Source organism: Crassostrea angulata, chromosome 10 (genome assembly GCF_025612915.1).
Source record: "Crassostrea angulata isolate pt1a10 chromosome 10, ASM2561291v2, whole genome shotgun sequence".
In the NCBI taxonomy this organism is placed as follows: Eukaryota; Metazoa; Mollusca; class Bivalvia; order Ostreida; family Ostreidae; genus Magallana; species Magallana angulata.
Window position 1 is genome coordinate 33195182 of NC_069120.1, and position 19870 is coordinate 33215051.

Here is a 19870-nt window from a genome sequence, read left to right on the forward strand (position 1 = left end):
TTTTTTTTAAACCCTTAAAATAATCAATTTTAGGTGTAATTACAGGTAATGACCTTTCTCAATTTTAATCAACTTTCCACATACTGTAAATTTTATTGCACTGTAGAATCATGAATGAATTGGCATTTTCTGAACAGGGGTTTTGAGATGATTTCCAGCAAATAAAAAGTCTATACAGCATGATTTTTTTTATTAAAAAAATTGTTTGATGATCAAACACCAAAATAATTTAGATGGATTGGATTCTTTCTTGTTGCTGCTTTTTCCCCCGAAATACTCATTTAAATGCTTAGTTTGGTCTAAATAGTATCACTGTGTGATAATCTTATATGGAGTTGGACATTTATGTGATCCCTTACTGTTACATGTGTAGACTTATTGTCTATTTTTGTTTATAATAATGCTTACTAGCTGGCATCTTTCAGGTGACCAAGGGATGGGGGGGGGGGGGGGGGGGGGGGGTAATTATGGTGTATTCGACATCATATTTTGCAGAGAGTAGGGGAGATAACAAAGAAATTAAAGTTATTTTCTTTGATTTTTTATGTTACTATAATTATATTTTTGTAGACCAGGAGGGAGGTTGTGTTGGAATGGCTGAAGAAATTGTCATTTTTGCAAAGTTTCTGTAAAGGTAATTATCATGTTCATGTAAAATGTGATGAAACGAATTGCTAGTTTATTCATGCATGAATAGCACTCCTAATACATAGGAGTGATATTAAGATGAGTAAGAAAACACAAGGAATACATCGTCATGAACTATTCTTATTTCGATTCATTCATTTTCAATATTTGTTATTTGGTAAAGTAATTCAGCTTGTGATTTAAGACAAAAATGTACAACTTTTTGCAAAAAGACAGTTACAATTTTGAAATTATTGATATATTTTCTTATGTGTACTGATTTAATCACAATTAACAATATTATGAAATCAATTTACATGTATTTATTTTTTTGCAGTTTAAGTGACTTGGGTACTTTCACAAAATTTCAAAATGAGCAGCTCGGCTACTTCTGAAAGTTGTGAGACACCAGGTTTAAATGCTAGCGCTATAAATGGACAGTATTTGATGGAGAAAAACCAAATGAATGGCCAGAATAATTTGGCTATTGGTCACAGTGACCAAAAAGCGATTAAGGAGGCTCCCCCTCCAAGAAAGGAAGACTACTCTAGTGACATGGGCATTTTTAACAGCAAAAATGGGCCAACGTTTGATGGCACACCTATAAATCTACTGGATGAGAGATCCTTTGTAATGAATGATAAGATGAAAAACTCACTCAGGGATTTTATGAACAAAATGTCTGAAAATACTCCAACCCTTGGAAATCTCTTAGCCAAAACAAAATACACTGGGTTAAATTCCAAGGACACCAGAAGTGTGATTAATATGAATGCGACCCCGTCCCCCACCACCTCCACCACCACCACCACCCCCACTGTGTCAGGTGGAGCCAAGGCGGCATCCTTAGGAAACTTGTTTGACAAAATGCAAGAAATGCAAAACTCTACAACTTCTGATGAGAAAACCACAGAGAAAAATAATAAAGGTAAGATTATGATATCAATGCCAGATCTACGAAAAGGAGAGAGTAAAATAACATTTTAGTACATCTTATTTAACAGCACCTGACACTAATTTCAGTTACCAAATTGAAGACGTTTAAAAAAATAAGTGGTTGGTACTTACAACAAATCCATTATGGGGATATTTTTTTGATCTGTCATATGCATATGAGTTTAATTTAAGAATTTGAAAAATATCAATTTGCTCATACACATTGTATTCATATTTCAGGCAATGCAGCAGCAAGTGTAGAATCAGTGACCAATAAAAACTGTAATGAAGTGATTGAGCTTGATGACAGTATAGAAGACAAAGAAATAGAAAAAAACAACTGTGATTTATCTGTGCAATCAAATGATCTCAAAGACAAATGTAACCAGAAGAAATCTGAAGATGAACTCCTAGAAATAAGTTCTGATTCAGATAATGAAGTCAAGCAAAAACTTCAGAAAGAGGAGAGGAAGGAAAATGACATGAAACCAGAGGAGGAGGACAAGTTGTTGGCATCAGATGAGGATGATACTCGACAATCAGGGGTATCTACAGCCAGTCACCACTCTCAGGAAACCATCGCTAAATGTGAGGATTCTCAGGAATCAATGAATAAATGTGAGGACTCGCAAGAATCTATTGGTAAATTTGAGGACTCTGGAGAATCCATCAGTAAATTTGAGGACTCTCCAGAATCCACCAGTAAATTTGAGGACTCACGAGAATCCACCAGTAAATTTGAGGATTCACGGGAATCCACTAGTAAATGTGAGGATTCGCGGGATTCTGCAGACTGTGAAAAAGGGTCTGACAGTAACAATGGAAAAGACAATGAAAGTGCATCAGAAAAAATGGAAGTTGATGAAGAGGAAGAAGAAAGTGATAGTGAAAGTGTAAAAAATGAGGATTCGGATAGCAAATCATCTGAAGACAGCAAGAAATCAGACTCTGGGGACAAAAAGGTAGAAAAGGGTATAAATGAAAAGAAAAGACCAGCAAACTTTGAAGATGCACTTGCCTTCGGACCAAAGCGTACCCGATTGGACATGGTAATAGGAAAGCTAGGATCCCAAATTGGAATATCTCCTGAGAGTTTGAAAGACGAGGAAATGTCTGACACCGATACAGCAACTGAATCCACACCAACACCTACTGAGGACACTGAGGATGAAGATGAGGAAAACAGTTTACAACGAAAGAAAAAGAAACCTCCAGTTAGGCTGTCCGAAAAGGTATGGTACTCATTTATTTTAAAGATTTTTTTCTTGTTATTTGGATAGTAAAGAAACATTTGTTGTGAACTTTTGTTGAAGCTTATAGGGTTTGAAGATGATTTGATAGGTATTTTAATTTTCAATTGTTGGAGTGTTCTGTCCATGAAATAGTTTTTAGGAAAGAGGTCTGAATGTGGGGACATTGCTTATCATAGTATTACATAACATATAGCTATACAATAAGATTTTTTGAAAATTTAAATCAACTGGAGACCAGGTTGATCTGCAGGCACCCTATAGGCTATAGGGATCAGTCCATCCGTCCATCCAACATCACTCACTGGTTTGAGGTATTTTATCTCTCCCTTTGGATAAAAATTCCTTGTCATGTATAAATTCCTTGTCTGGACCATTTATTGGTCTCCACTTAATTCATTATGGCTTATTCTTCACCAGGGTTTTTTTTAGGGGGCGTAGGGAGCCTGTATTCGGCCCCATTCTCAACAGTAAAAAGTACATGTTTTTCCCAATTTCATCACATAAAATTCCCAAAAGATAAAAGCAAATATCGTTTAAGAAAAAAAAAACGTGTCCCAAAATTCGTGAAAAGCAAATCGGGATCGGGGTTTTAAAAATTAATCTAAACCGCATGCTCCAAATAAGGCCCACCATATTGTGACTGTCAACCATGTCGCACAATTCAAAGTATTACAGAAAAAAAAAATTAAACTGGATGATGCAAAAATGGTTAAACACATAGTTTTCTAACAATACGTTTATGAAATTTTTGAAATTATTTAGAGAAATGTAAGATATGACATTTTTCCCAATTTCATCCAAATGTCGCTATTTTTCCCAAATGGAAAGGCCCAGGCCCTTGTTTTTGGGAACTTAAAATAACCCTGTTCACCCAAACAACGGTGACCTCAAAGTTTTAAGGTCAAGGTCAAATTTGAAAAAAATCCTTTTCTGTAACTTTGCAAGATCATAGAACATTTGATGCTGTTTTAAATCAAGTTTTGGATCATACTTTTTCTCCCCTTGAACTACTTTATCTTGCTCTGACTTAATTCAGACACCCCCATCCCCACCCCCACCCCCGAAAACTTCCAGTGTGTAAGTGATGCACAGTTACATTAAACCAAATTTAAAGGTTAAGGTATTCAATGTATAATGAAGGGATATTGAACAATTTTGAATCATTTTAAACTAGTTAAATATGTATTGCTAGATAACTATGAAAGTGAAATGAACCAAATTCACATGACAGACAACATATAAGGAGCTGGTCATTTCGCACTTTAAACTTTTTTAAAAGAATTATCTCCCCTTGATGAAAAAAAGAAAATTTTAATTTCGTCAAAATATCTGCGGTAAATAATTGATTTTATTTCATATTTCAATAAAAAGAAAGTTTATGCATGTATTAACCAAAAGAGTTTGACGAATCTCAAGTTACTTTTTACAATATCTTAATAAAACATACGTTGCCCATAGACTTCAATGCAAAATTCAAGGTGTCATTAATTGGACCATAATCAAAATTTTGAAAATTCCTTTGGTGGAGTATTTTTATTTGATTACACCTTCAAAATGATATCATAATCAAGAATATCGGACCATTCATTTATAAGGTACAAAATGTGGTCGTTATACATCGAATACCTTAAGGTCATAGAGATCGTCTTTATTTGGAACTTTCTTCTCCCTCTTGGCCATATCTGCTTTCCTCTACTCATGTAAGGCAATTGTTTGATGAAGAATGCTTTATGATCTTAAACATATTCTTAAACAGGCAAAGTCCTTTAAAATGCCTTTTGTCTAGGGCCTATATATAGCTGGGTCCTTTGAGATAAAAAAATCTCATTGATGTTTTGTTGGAAAATGATACAGAAATATGCAAGCATGATGTAATGTTAAAAATTTGTTCTAAGTTCATATCAATATGGCATCTGTAGTAAGATATTTTAAAATAAAGTCAATACGAAGAATGCATAGAATAATTCAAACCAAATGTCAATTGTCATAATGGTTTAAAAAATGAATATTATTTTTGAGTGAAACAGGAATTTTTGGATTGGAAATTTGTTTGGTATTTCATAGGTATTTTTAATCGGGTTTCCAAAAGGGTACTCTCATTGTACGGATAACTCCTCCTACAGTTTTCAAGATAAGAAGTTGTTCTTTTGCAGATCAATTGTACTTATATTAGAGGTGTGCATATTGCTAGGATTTTGATTTCCGATAATTTATGAAAAAAATCCAGCTTTTGAACTTAGTCATTTTTTGGCAAAATATTCATATAGGATACCCTCTGACATTGTACGGATAACTCCTCCTACAGTTTTCAAGATAAGAAGTTGTTCTTTTGCAGATCAATTGTACTTATATTAGAGGTGTGCATATTGCTAGGATTTTGATTTCCGATAATTTATTGAAAAAAATCCAGCTTTTGAACTTAGTCATTTTTTGGCAAAATATTGCATATAGGATACCCTCTGACATTGTACGGATAACTCCTCCTACAGTTTTCAAGATAAGAAGTTGTTCTTTTGCAGATCAATTGAACTTATATTAGAGGTGTGCATATTGCTAGGATTTTGATTTCCGATAATTTATGGGAAAAAATCCAGCTTTTGAACTTAGTCATTTTTTGGCAAAATATTGCATGTAGGGTACTCCATTTCATTGGATAGGGGTTGACATGGATTATGGATACAGTTCACATAAATGAAAACAAGGTTTGCTGTCACATTGACAGCTTTTCACTTGTTTCTTACTTCAACAACATACTGGTACACATGTTTGTCTGACACAATTTCATTAAATTTAAAACTAGTCTGTATATCGAGAAAATTCATGCATTGTCATACAGCTTACAAAAATCAATATAGAAGTGAGTCTTACTGGATTGGTCCAGTTAAAACTAGATTAATCTAATAAACCAACAGCATGACATATGGCCATGTGTAGAAATTTTACCTAAACCAAGCCATTAGAAAGCAGGGCCTAGTTAGCACTTAAAAATTAGTCTTCCTTTGTGTAGGTTGACATAATTTTGATAGAGATAAATCTTTGCAGTGAGTTTCAAATTTTTTTCTATCAAAATTTATGTGCCATTAAAGTTCATGAACAATTCTCTATTACAAAATACATAAAAAATGATTATATTATCTTCTAAAGACTGCATATTTTCAAAAACCACTATAGTTATACCATGTGTTATAAGAATAATTAACTCGAATGCCTCGATCAGTTGATTGTGGATCGAGTTCTCATGGTCTCAAAAATTGATGATCAACATAATCATGATATTTTTATTAAAAAAAGATTCAAACACTATTCAGAGAACACTATATTTTATTATTAGAGAATCAAATCAAAAATATTTAGCCATTTAGAATAATATAAAAATAGTGCCTGTTTGGGAGGGTAACTGTTGAAATTGACACACCGAGAAAAACATTGACAGTGGTTTTCGAGGGGTGTCAATTTCAACAATTACTCTCCCAAACAGGCACTATTTATTTTATTTTGTTATACTTTCATGTTAAATACTGAAATCTGATTGGTTAAGACGCAGTTAATAATATTTACTATTACCCTCAGCATTAGCAACGCACTTGGCAACGGGTAACATTAAAAAATGTTGCATGCGCGAAAATTATGCGCGTACAGTTCGCTGTAGAATTCACGTTATTCCTATATAAAAGCAGTAAAATTTTCTTAAAAATTTTAAAAAAGACATTCAGTATAACAAAATAAATAGTGCCTGTTTGGGAGGATAACAGTTGAAATTGACACCCCTCGAAAACCATTGTCAACCTCTGCTTCACGTCGGTTGACAATGGTTTTCTTAGGGTGTCAATTTCAACTGTTACCCTCCCAAACAGGCACTATTTATATAATACTAAATGTCTTATTTTTAAAGAAAATTTTACTGCTTTTATATAAAAATGAAGTGAATTCTACGGCGAACCATATGCGCATAATGTACGCGCATGTAACAATATATAAATAGTGCCTGTTTGGGAAACAGGCACTATTTATTTTGTTATACTGAATGTCTTTTTTAAAATATTTAAGAAACTTTTACTGCTTTTATATAGGAATAACGTGAATTCTACAGCGAACCATACGCGCATAATTTTCGCGCATGTAACATTTTTTAATGTTACCCGTTGCTAAGTGCGTTGCTAACGCTGAGGGTAATAGAAAATATTATTAACTGCGTCTTAACCAATCAGATTTCAGTATTTAACATGAAAGTATAACAATTCGTTTTATTACGCTTCGCGTCGGTTGACAATGGTTTTCTCAGGGTGTCAATTTCAACTGTTACCCTCCCAAACAGGCACTATTTATATATTATTACGCTTCGCGTCGGTTGACAATGGTTTTCTCAGGGTGTCAATTCGACTGTTACCCTCCCAAACAGGCACTATTTATATATTATTATACTTCATATTAAATACTGAAATCAGATTGGTTTAGACGTACATGTAGTTGGTAATGCGTTCTATTACCCTCAGCGTTAGCAACACACTTGGCAATGGGTAACACAACGAATTGAATTGAAATTGTCAGTCCATACAGATTTCTATCAGTCCAAACATTTTCAATACAAATATGGAAAAAACTATATTTGCATGAATTTTATCATCAGTTTATTTCATTCTCAACTTTCAATTCCAAAACAATTAAGGTTTTTAATTTCTCTCATTTTTTTACCTTTATCTGATTCCTCCTAACAAAAAATTATGTTTGTTTACGGTTACCCGACCGACCCTATATTTAATCGCCGACCCAAATGTTTTTTTTGTCGTTGAAATTCCGGAATTCTCATGGTACGTTTAACTTTTACATGCACGTTAATCGAAAACGAAAGTGAAAGAGAAAAACATGGCGTATGCAATAGAAAGATTACACCTGTCAATTGAAGTTCACTCCTTTTATAATATTTTTAAAAGACAAAAGAACCATTACATTAAGGGGGGCCCACATGAACTGCATGCATAAAATAACCTTTATGTAGGTGTTTGAACAATAATGGGTAAATGGAAAGATACCTGAATTCTAGACGATTGCAAAGTTGTTTAGAAATAATCAACAAAATAAAAAAAAAAATTTGACCTACGGTACCGACCCTACTTTTTCTCAGCATGAAACAGTAAACAAACATATTTTTTTCTTAGGCCTCATTCTCTTTTTCTACTTTTGCTCACCTCATGCCACAGGGGCTTGGTTCACAGTGAGTGAAGTCTTTATTATTTGTTCCCGAAGACATATATGATTAAAATTGGTATTCTTGTGTATTCTTCTGTGTATTGCAGTAAAAACATTTACTAAATGTACATAAAAAAAAAAAATGAACAGAGACGACAATCGCCATCTTTGATTTATCAGTTTTATAGGGGACCCTCATTTTCTACTACCGATATGTTTTAAACGGGGTTTCCAATTTTTTTCAATGATTTCTGACAAGATATAGGTTGGAAAATGATTGAAAGACTTACTCCTATCGTCTGACAATATCTGTTAGTCGCATTATAAACATACCATGTCAATATGTACTAAATACTTGCCAAACTTATCGAAAGCAATGGGAAGTTAACAGTTGGGTACGTAAATTCTCCATATAATTACTGAGGTGTTCCAAAAATGTATGATAAGTCTAGATAGAGAAAAAAAATCCCTGAAAAACTCCTCATGGTTTTATTGTATTTGTTCAGATCTCCTCAGGAAAGTAACCATCAAATTCCTTTGCTTTTGTACAAAATTTTGTCATATTTTCTCAAGTTGCTCTATCAACATCTACTGGTCATTTGGACTGACAGGCAACCTCATGTAATTGGTCCTTGGCTATTTCTATCAGTCTTGCCGACAGGAACGAAAGATTTCAAGAACTCGCAACTAGCGATTTTTATTGTCCCCCGCCGCAACGCGGAGCGGGGACATAGAAATGCTGGGCGTGCGTCTGTGTGTCTGTGCGTCCATGTGTCCGTCCGTCACTTTTTTGTAAGCGCTCTCATGCCTATAAATTTTGACGGATTTCATTAAATTTATACCAAATGTTTATACCACTATTACCTTGGTCAAGTTCGAAAATCAGCATTGGTCGGTACTCTTTGTTGGAGTTATGGGACTGACCACAATAATGACTCCGTTTAATCCAAAAATTGACCTTGTAAGCGCTCTCATGCCTACAAATTTTGACGGATTTTCATTAAATGTATACCAAATGTTTATACCACTAATACTTTGGTCAAGTTTGAAAATCAACATTAGTCGATACTTTTTGTTGGAGTTATTGGACTTTGACCACAATAAAGATTCCGTTTTAACCAAAATTTGACCTTGTAAGCGCTCTCATGCCTACAAATTTTGACGGATTTACATGAAATTTATACCAAATGTTTATACCACCAATACCCTGGTCAAGTTCCTAAATCAGCCTTGGTCGATATTAGTATACTGCTTGACCGGCGGGGGACCCAGGAATTCTATTTTTGTTCATTTAAATTTGTTCAAATAAAGTATTCCTGCAACATGAAGAATAACTTTCCTGTCAGTTATGAAGACAGTCCTATGGAGGATCCAATATATTATCCATAATGTCCCCCCAAACATTTAGTAATTCTACCCGGTGCAGTATTTTAGTTGCAAAAAGAAAATCAGACTGTAAAAAATAAACTTTATAATAGGGGTTTGTTTGGTTTTTTAAAGAAGATTTCTTCTAAACCTAAGTGCGTGGGTGATGTGATTGATATGTGTATTACAATGTATTTGCATATTTTCATCGATATTTTGATATATTGTCATAGCCTTTATAAATGTTGGAAAAATTAGAATTTATTAATCATAAGTGATACCCAGAAATGTAATTGGTTAAAAAGAAAACCAAAAATCTAATTTGCCCATACTTGGTTTCATTATATGATATGTCAGAAATGATCATGATGATGGGGACACCTTTGGACAAGAAAATATTTTTGTTAGAATTAGGCCATCAAATATTTTGGGTATTTTTGCATTACATTAGCTGGTATAGATTTTAACCTTGCAGCTTTGGTCGTTTTTGCAGGCATTAGATAAGATGGTAAAAACCAAAGTCCTCAACCATCTGAAGACTCAGAAAGATGGCATCGTAGCAGAACTTCAGCAGAAAGTGGAGGAGCTGCAAGCGTCCAATGACGGCTGGAAGCAGAGGGTGAAGGAGCTGGAGAAACAGATCCTAGAGGTCACAGTCCTACAGCAGAAGCACGAGAAACGCAAAGCCAAAACCGCGGCTCTAAGGGTAAGAGGGTAAACCTGGTCAAATGAATTGTTGTTGACTGAACAGTAAACAATGAGTCTGTGTTCTACTCTTTTTTCAAGCTGCATATACATCTATGTTGTTTATTTTCTTGTAGCAAATCACCACAAAGAATGTTGGGGTACAAGTGGATTCTCAAAGGGTGAGTTAATTTTTTTTTTTGGTCAAATGTGCTGTACTTGTGACTGCTTAACCAAAATATAACTAGCCAAGAGTACAAGTGCTCCTCATAAAGCAATAGCCCAGATCTAAAGTTCATTGGACCCATGTCATTTGGCCATCAGACATTTTGAGTGCTGGTTTAACTTTATATATTTACATGCAATACTTGTGAAGAAAAACAATTGATCAATATGTATATTTGCTCACCAGGCAGCTGCAGCCATAGGTCAGTTACAGCAGCAGCAGGTACAGCAGACTACACCAGTGAAGTCTCCCACCCCCAGGCCAGCCAGCAGAACCCCCACCACCACTGTCCAGACCCCACCCACCACTAAACAGGGCCCAGTTCTCAACATCACTAAGAGCACCTCGGCCTCGCCTCAGCTGGTGCCACCAAGGTCCACCCTCAACCCAGTCCCAAACATTCCAATTCTTAAAACTCAGACCACTGCACAATCTCAGGTACATAGTTTTTGCCAATATTTATATACCTACTTTGAGTGCTCTGAAACACATTTATTATTTTAATACAAATTCAGTGTTTGATAAGATGTGTTTTGCCTTTCAGACAGGGTACGTCAGTCAAACGGCCCCTGTTGTTGCTTTGGCAACATCCCCATCAAATACTGCAGATAACAGCAAGGGACCATTTCCATCCAACCAGACTGTCAAAAGTATTTTGGATAACAGTCGCGGTCAGATTGCACAGCCTACAGGCAATTCTCGGGTCAGACCAGTACGAGCAATGACTCCAGCAACACAGATCAATACCATTATATCGCCTCCCACAATTCCCAATCAGATGACGTCATTTATAGTGGTACCTACCCCAGCTCCAATACCCAACACCAAACAAAATGTTTCAGTTGTCACAACACCAGTGGTGAACCAACCCATTCAACAAGCTCAACAATCACAGCAGGTGCAAACAAAGTCAGTCAAAGTCATTGATCTTACTATGGAAGAGGAGGCGAACAGAAACCTGGCTAACAGGGGAGTGGCTTTATCCATGTCTCAGAACCAAGTGCTTGTTCCAACAGGACAAGGACTGCCTCAGGGTCTCATCCTTGGAAATCCAGCAACATCGATTCTAAGGAACGGTCAGCAACCCGCTTACCAGATAGTTTTTAGCTCCACCAGTCAACCCGTGCGTCTAACGTACGCGGCCCCCATTCCCAACACCAGTATGAGACCTGCAGTGGCTGGGACCACTGTTGTTGCATCTACCTCTCAAACTATAGCAGCTATGCCTCAGCTGAGACCTGGCCAAGCTGCCGGTTCTCCAGCTAACCCCAGGCAACCACTGCCTGTAACATCAGCTCAGCAAAGACCACCTCCTCCCCTGCAGTATGGGGCTCAGGGTGCCAATGTAAGTTTACTTGTAAAACTAGCATAAATCTTTTGGAGTTCTTCATGCTAACCAGTACATTGGATAATGTCCATCAGTTTGCTTTTTTATGGATAGAATTATTGTGATTTTATTAAAGCTGATATTTCATTTTGGTAATTTCTCTTCCAGAGAGTAGCAAACACATCCCTGACGACTGTAGCACCCCCTCCACTCGCCCCTCAACACCCTGCTCCCTTGCCCTCCATTACCTCAGCAGTGGCACCAGGTCAGAAACCATTACCTCCAAAGCCCAGTTTGAAGATCTCCAGAGTGAGCCAGGGTGAGTAACATTACCAGTATATAGAATGTCAGATATTATGTGGGTACAAGGTTTAAAAACTTGTTAATGGATACAGGTCTAAAATTGCAAATGGAGGAATAGACTAATTAACTCTTGATTTATTGTTATGATATGAGTATGTATTATTTTGCTGTAGGTATTGTGCTGTCATGGAATATGACTCTGAATGAGACACCCCATGCTGACATAGCATCATATCAACTTTTTGCATATCAAGAGGGCACTTCAACACCCAGTACAACTCTATGGAAAAAGGTGGGCATTACCTCTCAGAGCAAAAAGGGCAATTTTATTCAAAGGGCCAGTCAGAACAAATACTTGTACTTTTAATCAGTTTGTTCCTCTTTCTGACATCAGACAACTTTTTTTTGAGTGAATATTTGTCTTTGTTGTAGGTGGGGGATGTGAAGGCGTTGCCTCTACCCATGGCCTGTACTTTGACACAGTTTCAGGAGGGGAACAAGTACCACTTTGCTGTCCGCCCCGTGGATGCACTGGGGCGTAACGGTCATTTCAGTGACCCCAGCTCAATACACCTGCTCCCCAACAAGAAGGATTAGCAACTCACTATTATAATGGCTCCTTGGCAGCAGGTAGCATTGGCTACAAATTAATGGCATTTTTATCCCCAAACACAAGAAGCATTGTATTCAGTTTTAGTATTGTGAACTTGACTAGAGAGAAAGACCGTCTCTCTGTTAATTTGTTGTACTTTTTTATACCAATCGAGCCAAATGACAAATGTGTATATATATTTAGTACATGTATTTATATTTTAAAATTTTTTTTGTACACATGCTAATGATACGAACAGGGATAACTGCCAGTATTGTTGACAGAAATGAAATGTTGTTTTAATAAATTCCTTCTTGTTAAGATACAGTGAAAGAACCAAGAGAAATAAGTGGACAAATTAATGTTACTTATCAAAGGTGATTTTCATATCAACCTTGTACTGAAAAATTATTTATTGACAAGCAACCGAATGTGAACTTCTACTTGATTTTATGACTCTTTTGAAGAAAAAAAATTATTACAGATGACAAATTTGATAAAAATTTGTATTGTGGAGAGTAATTAATTGAGGCAGTGTTCAGTGATATGTGTGTTGTCATTTTAGAAATTGATTTTAGTGTTGATGTTTTAATTGAAAGAATGGTGTGAACAGAAATCTGGGATCTTTATATATATAGACATGTTTTATGTTTTTGTACAGTAAATTAAAATATATGATTTCTGGGTATTGTTTTTTCTCAGAGAAACTAGTATTATGTAAATAGTGCCTTTTTAGGAGGGTAAGAGTTGAAATTGACATCCCGAGAAAACTCAACCAACGCGAAGCGGAGGTTGACAATGGTTTTCGAGGGGTGTCAATTTCAACTCTTAGCCTCCTAAACAGGCACTATTTATTTTATTATACTGAATATCTTAATTATATGAATGATGTGATTTCTATGGCGAACCGTATGGGCATGTAACAATTCGTTGTGTTGCCCGTTGCCAAGTGTGTTGCGTACGCTGAGAACGGATTACCAACTGAGTCTAAACCAATCAGATTTCAGTATTTAACATGAAAGTATAATAATATCTTATCTGATCGCTGTTTATATTTGATACATTACCGAGTATGATTCCCTCTATTTCTAGTTCATAGCGCTATGGAAACGGAGTGATATCTACACACCCCGTTTATCGATTGGTCGAAAACCGACAGCAACCTAAGAAAAATCACGGACTGTACGAAATAATCATGATGATGTCACTCAAAGTCCGATAGGAGACAATTTGGCTGTTTCGTTTAACTCGTGTACTGATTTACATTAACTGTAGTTTAGTGAATTTTGCTTACTTTTTTAAAATCAAATTATTGCATAGTTAAAAGAAAGATTCATTGCAGAAAAAAAATTACATACCCGCAAACGCGTGTTATGTAGTTTTTAGCTCACCTGAGCTGAAAGCTCAAGTGAGCTATTCTGATCACATTTTTTCCGTCGTCCGTCTGTCTGTCCGGGCTTGGGGTAAAATGCTGACGATGGACCCTCCACTTTGGAGGGTCCAATGTGGAAGGGGTGGAGCTTGGTGTGTCAATCTTAATTCAGAGTCCGTTTGATCTGTCATCCCAATTTCATCATGCACCTAATAGCTAAAACATATGGGTTGTTTATTAGAAATTAAAAAAAGGGGGGGGGGGTCCTTACATTTAATGATTTTGGCAACTTTAAATGAACTTTATCAGGATACATAAATTACTCTATGTTTGTGTAACAATTATTCTGAGTCCAGTGAAACTGGGAACAGGAAGTTAACTCACCTCAATGTTGAGAGATTTATTTTTTTCCCTGAGTAACAAACATTATCCATTGACTGTCACTATTAATTTCAACATTTACACAGATATAAACTCCAATTTTTTTTCATGATATTCATTGTATATAATGAGCAAATTTGAATTGGGGGAGGGGAGTTTTATGTGCCTGTGTTTAAAAGTCATATAAATAAAACAATGTTGTGGCCATTCTGTTTCTGATAACATATTTGGAATGACAGATCAAACGGACTCTTAATTAAGATTGACACACCAAGCTCCACCCCCTCCACTATGGACCCTCCAAAATGGAGGGTCCATCGTCAGCATTTTACCCCAAGCCGTCTGTCCGTCCGTCTGTCTTTCCGTCAGTAAACTTTTCACATTTTGAACTTCTCTAAAACCACTGGGCCAAATTCAACCAAATTTGACACAAAGCATCCCGATAGAAAGGTGATTATAAATTGCAGAAATGAAAGACCGATCTTTATTTTAAACGGAGAAAACCTCGAAACTGTAGAAAAAGGGAAGTGCATTTTAAAAAATCTTCTCAAGAACTACTGAGTCAAATTCAACGTAATTTTGCATAAATAATCCTTATGGAAAGGAAAATATAAATTGCAAAAATTATTGGTGAATTCTGTTTCAAGTTTGAGTAATTTACGAAAATAAAGATAGAGATAATCGCGGTCAATCAGTTTATAACTTCGGGTTCGGTATTCCATATCGAAAACGAAAGTTCTTTGTATAAAGCAGCCATGTTTGAATGTTGACACATGACAAACTGATAAAGATAAATTTACTTGTTGTGCAACAGTTTACATGCGAAGGGATAATTGAAACATGCTTAACATATTTGTGCCGATTTCGTGAAGTGAATTGAGGATCTTTCAATGCGTTGACATTTTCACTCGTGACCGTGTTTTTACGTTGTTTTGAATTTCGTTTATGCTTTTTAACTTGGGGGGAAATATCGCCTGCATTTTAGAATTTTTACGTATCGAATCAAATATAGACTTCAGTAAATCAGACAGTTAATTGTTTACCTGCGCAAAATGAGCAAAATCTGATGCACTAACAACATATTATAATATAAATACTATTCATTCTATTGGTAATTCGGTACAATCTCTACGTAATTATTGATTATAATGCAACGTGTTTTGTTAAGATGCTGTGCATTTTCAGTCTAAACAGGGATTGTTTTTGCTGCTAGAAATAAATAGGTATATATATATTATGAAAAATAAATTGTGCTCTTTGTTTTAGTGCATATTTCTTCTGTTTTAATTGTTTACAATTTTCTCTTTACAAGCCATATTCGGCTGTGTCAAGTTTCGAATTATAAGCAAGATACAGAGCTTTGCTCACAGAACTGAGGCCATGTTTTTGCTTATTCTGAATAGGAAATACCAATTCTAGTGAACAAAAAATTGACTCAAACCAAGAAGAATTGTGAGTTCTGTATCTTGCTTATAATTCTACGATTGACGCTGAAATTTTGATTTATCACTGGAAATGTCTCACTAAACGTCAAATACTTGTACAGAAAAATGAAAAGGATAATATGCTGTAACAACTTTTTGGGGCCCCCTCCTTATACGATGAATATACACCAACTTTGTTGAATTTTCAGACACAATTAAATAAAAACGACCTCTTTAAAACAGTTTAAAAAATGACTGTTACGGGGATAAATGTATTATTGCTATTCTTAAGAAAAAAATTACAGCGGAAAATCATCCTGAATTGTAGTCATTTCGTAATGTTGATTTTGAATAAAGATGAAAATAAAGGGTGGGCCTTGGTAAAATAGAGCGATATGCCTGTCAATACATTGCAGTCTGAGGCTCATTGAGAGGGTGGGGGGGGGGGGGGGTAGATCTTATCAGAAATCTTGACAAGCAAGAAAGAAATAGATTTTGAGTACGGCTGTGTCTAACTGCCAAAAAAAGTGGGGAGGGGGACCCCCCAACCAGTTCCGACGCCTATGCACTGATTATACTTGTACATGTAAGAGCTCTTTAACATATCACATGATAGCATTTTTCATTCGAGTGTTTTCATCGATCAAGTGAATAAGGTTATTTAACGTCGCACGAGTTCACGCCTGGTAAACAACAATCGTTTATAATGCGGAAGACCAATCAAATTTTTGAATGTTCTTAATTTGAGCGCCTTGAGGTACAATTTTCTTCTTTCACATGTAGGAATTTTTTAAAATAAAATACAATAACTAGCTAGTACAATGTAGTTGAAGATGAATATGTACCTATATATCTGCATGTTTAATTTGATCGTTTTTTTAAAGTGAAGGGAAGTGGAGTTAACAGTGTACACCTACCAAAAAATTTAGTTTTATATCTTGCATAAGATCTTATTTTTGGTAAAAATGGTATTTCATAAGGGTACAATGTCAAAGATTAAGTGTAGGAAAATAAGTGTAAAATTTGGATACAGTTTATTTTATGGGATTCTTTTTTGTTTTTCTACCGAGGGGCCATATGGCACAATATCGTTTGTATACCCATATAAAGCCATAGTTGCTCAGGTGAGCGATGTTGCCCCATGGGCCTCTTGTTTCTACAATGTCGCCACCTTCATATCCTACATGAATCACCAAAGAAGAAAACATTTTAGTGTTTAAATAACAGTTGTAGACATTGCAGAAAAGTACATATTACCCGTCCCGCATGAGAGAATTATGTTAAAAAAAATTCCAATGATGCGTATCGCACGCACAAAAAAGAGCAAAAACTAGGTTTATCGACCGTTAACTGTAGTGAACGGACCATAATCCATAGTGACTTATCTTTAAAAATTTATCGTATAGTTGTAAACTATAGTTTTGAATGGTAATTTGTAAACAATAGCTGATGAATATAAATTCACACATTTAAACTATGATTATTTTATTTTACCTTCTGATAAACTAATTTCACAAGTATTTCGGCCGTTAAGTATAACTAATCGTCTTTTATAGATATACAGTATGAAAAAAAACCGTAAACTATGCATGCAATTCACGATCATAAACTTTAGTTTTGAGAGATAAAGAATGATTAACATTTGTGAATCATAGTTTATTGCCTTTTGCTGTAACTCACATTCGTTTACTAGTCTCGGTAAGGTTATTCATTTAGATTATGAATTTTAAGATCTGTTATGCTTTATCAATTTCAAATCTCAGGAACGTATCCATGATTTTTTTTTTACAACAAAGCTATTTGACTGATTCAGGTTTTTTTTCCAAATATAAAATATATTTTTACATCTACCAAGTATGATTCCCTCTATTTCGTAGGAAAAAATTAGCATTGCTAGTAATTCATAGCTTTATAGAAACAATCTGCACGCCCCGTGTATCGATTGGTAGAAACCTACAGCGACTGAAACTGACAGGACTGATATCAGCCCCGTTTATTGATTGGTCGAAACCAAAAAAAATCACGCACTGCACTAAATTATCATGGTGATGTCAGACTCAAATTCCCATGGGAGACGATTTGGCTGTTTCTTTTAGCTAAGGCACTGATGTGCATTAACAGTTATTTAATTAGTTAAACTTATTTTTTACAATCAATTTATTAGTATGTTAAAAAATTTATATGAATATAAAAATAAAATATTTTTTTGAACTACATGTATTTATTGAGAGGTAAAACACGGCACAACTTTTGACCACACCATTTTACAACACTCACGCGCCAAAAGTATGTCAACGTTTTGTTTTGTTCCCTATATATTTCATTGAAAACGTAACCTTTTTTTTTTTTTTAAAGTTTTCTGACGTTATCTTTTGTCAGATTTTGAATAAGTTTATATTGATTGAAGTGGATTCAATTTTCACTTTTTAACATACATCAAAATAGTTTTTTTTTTTTTTTTTACATTTTATTTGTAAAATTGGATATTTGAAACACAAAACTAAGATATATAAGAGCTCTGCTGTAATTATATATCCTTTGCAATATTCAAGCCGAAAAATATTTCAGGCTTATTTAATACCACCTATAGGCTTTCTGCTCATTTCTAAGGGGATAGTAAAAACTTTTCATTAAAAGAAATTATTAGAATAAAAGAAAACTAATTATGTCAACTTGGAATCTGAGCAATATAGTATCTTACCAATTTTCTACCCTTTTACAACTGTTTGACTGTTCACCAATTTACGATTTTTGGACTGTTCACCATTATACAACTTTTGGACTGTTCCACAATCTACAACTATTGGACTGTTCACCAATTTACGATTATTAGACTGTTCAGCAATTAACAACTTTTGGACTGTTCCCCAATTTACGATTATTAGACTGTTCAGCAATTAACAACTTTTGGACTGTTCCCCAATTTACGATTATTAGACTGTTCAGCAATTAACAACTTTTGGACTGTTCCCCAATTTACGATTATTAGACTGTTCAGCAATTAACAACTTTTGGACTGTTCCCCAATTTACGATTATTAGACTGTTCAGCAATTAACAACTTTTGGACTGTTCCCCAATTTACGATTATTAGACTGTTCAGCAATTAACAAATTTTGGACTTTTCCCCAATTTACGATTATTAGACTGTTCAGCAATTAACAACTTTTGGACTGTTCCCCAATTAACAATTATTGGTCTGTTCACCAATTTACAACTGTTGGACTGTTTACCAATTTACAACTATTGAACTGTTCCCCAATTTCCAACTATTGAACTGTTCACCAATTTACAACTTTTAGAATGTTAACCAATTAACGACTATTATACTGCTCACCAATTTACAACTTTTGGAATGATAACCAATTTTTAACTTTTTAAAATTTTTAATGTTCACCAATGTACAACTCCTAGACTGTCCGCCAATTTAAGACTGTTGGACTGTTTACCAATGTATGTCTATTTGACTGTTGACCAATTTACGATTATTGGACTGTTGACCAATTTACGATTATTGGACTGTTCACCAATATACGTTTGTTGGACTGTTTACCAGTGTATAACCATTGTACTGTTGACCAAGTTACAACTCTTGGACTGTTCACCAATATACGAAGGTTGGACTGTTTACCAATATACTATTGTTAAACTGTTTACCAATATACGATTGTTGGACTGTTCACCAATATACTATTGTTGGACTGTTTACCAACGTATAACCATTCGACTGTTGACCAATTTACGATTGTTGGACTGTTCACCAATATACGAAGGTTGGACTGTTTACCAATGTATAACTATTGGACTGTTGACCAATTTACGACTCTTGGACTGTTGACCAATTCAAGACTATTGGACTGTTCACCAATTTACGATAATTGGACTGTTTACCAATTTACGACTCTTGGACTGTTGACCAATTCAAGACTATTGGACTGTTCACCAATTTACGATAATTGGACTGTTTACGGCTCTTGGACTGTTCACGGATTTACGACTCTCGGATTGTTCACAAATTTACAACTGTTGGACTGTTTGCGTGAAGCTCTTTGAAATCATTATTATTACATGTAGATATAACTCATCTCTGCTGGTAGATAAAATAACATGGTTAAAATTAGTTTATCTCTGATGGTCATATTATGACTAAAGGATTCTATCCTTAACAAATATAAAATGTCATTACTATTTTCT

The 19870-nt window shown here is 35.0% G+C and overlaps 1 protein-coding gene across 1 annotated transcript in view; it reads left to right on the forward strand.

The window, feature by feature from the left end:
• LOC128167479 (activating transcription factor 7-interacting protein 1-like) overlaps nt 1-19870 on the forward strand; it is a 40187-nt gene that overhangs the window by 3646 nt on the left and 16671 nt on the right. The window contains exons 2-11 of the mRNA XM_052833215.1: nt 571-634; nt 965-1555; nt 1804-2795; nt 9862-10074; nt 10190-10234; nt 10465-10716; nt 10823-11623; nt 11774-11924; nt 12082-12200; nt 12341-12452. Of these exons, the coding sequence (XP_052689175.1) occupies nt 1000-1555; nt 1804-2795; nt 9862-10074; nt 10190-10234; nt 10465-10716; nt 10823-11623; nt 11774-11924; nt 12082-12200; nt 12341-12452 (3241 nt within the window). The 5' untranslated portion in view covers nt 571-634; nt 965-999. The remainder of the gene's footprint in view (nt 1-570; nt 635-964; nt 1556-1803; nt 2796-9861; nt 10075-10189; nt 10235-10464; nt 10717-10822; nt 11624-11773; nt 11925-12081; nt 12201-12340; nt 12453-19870) is intronic.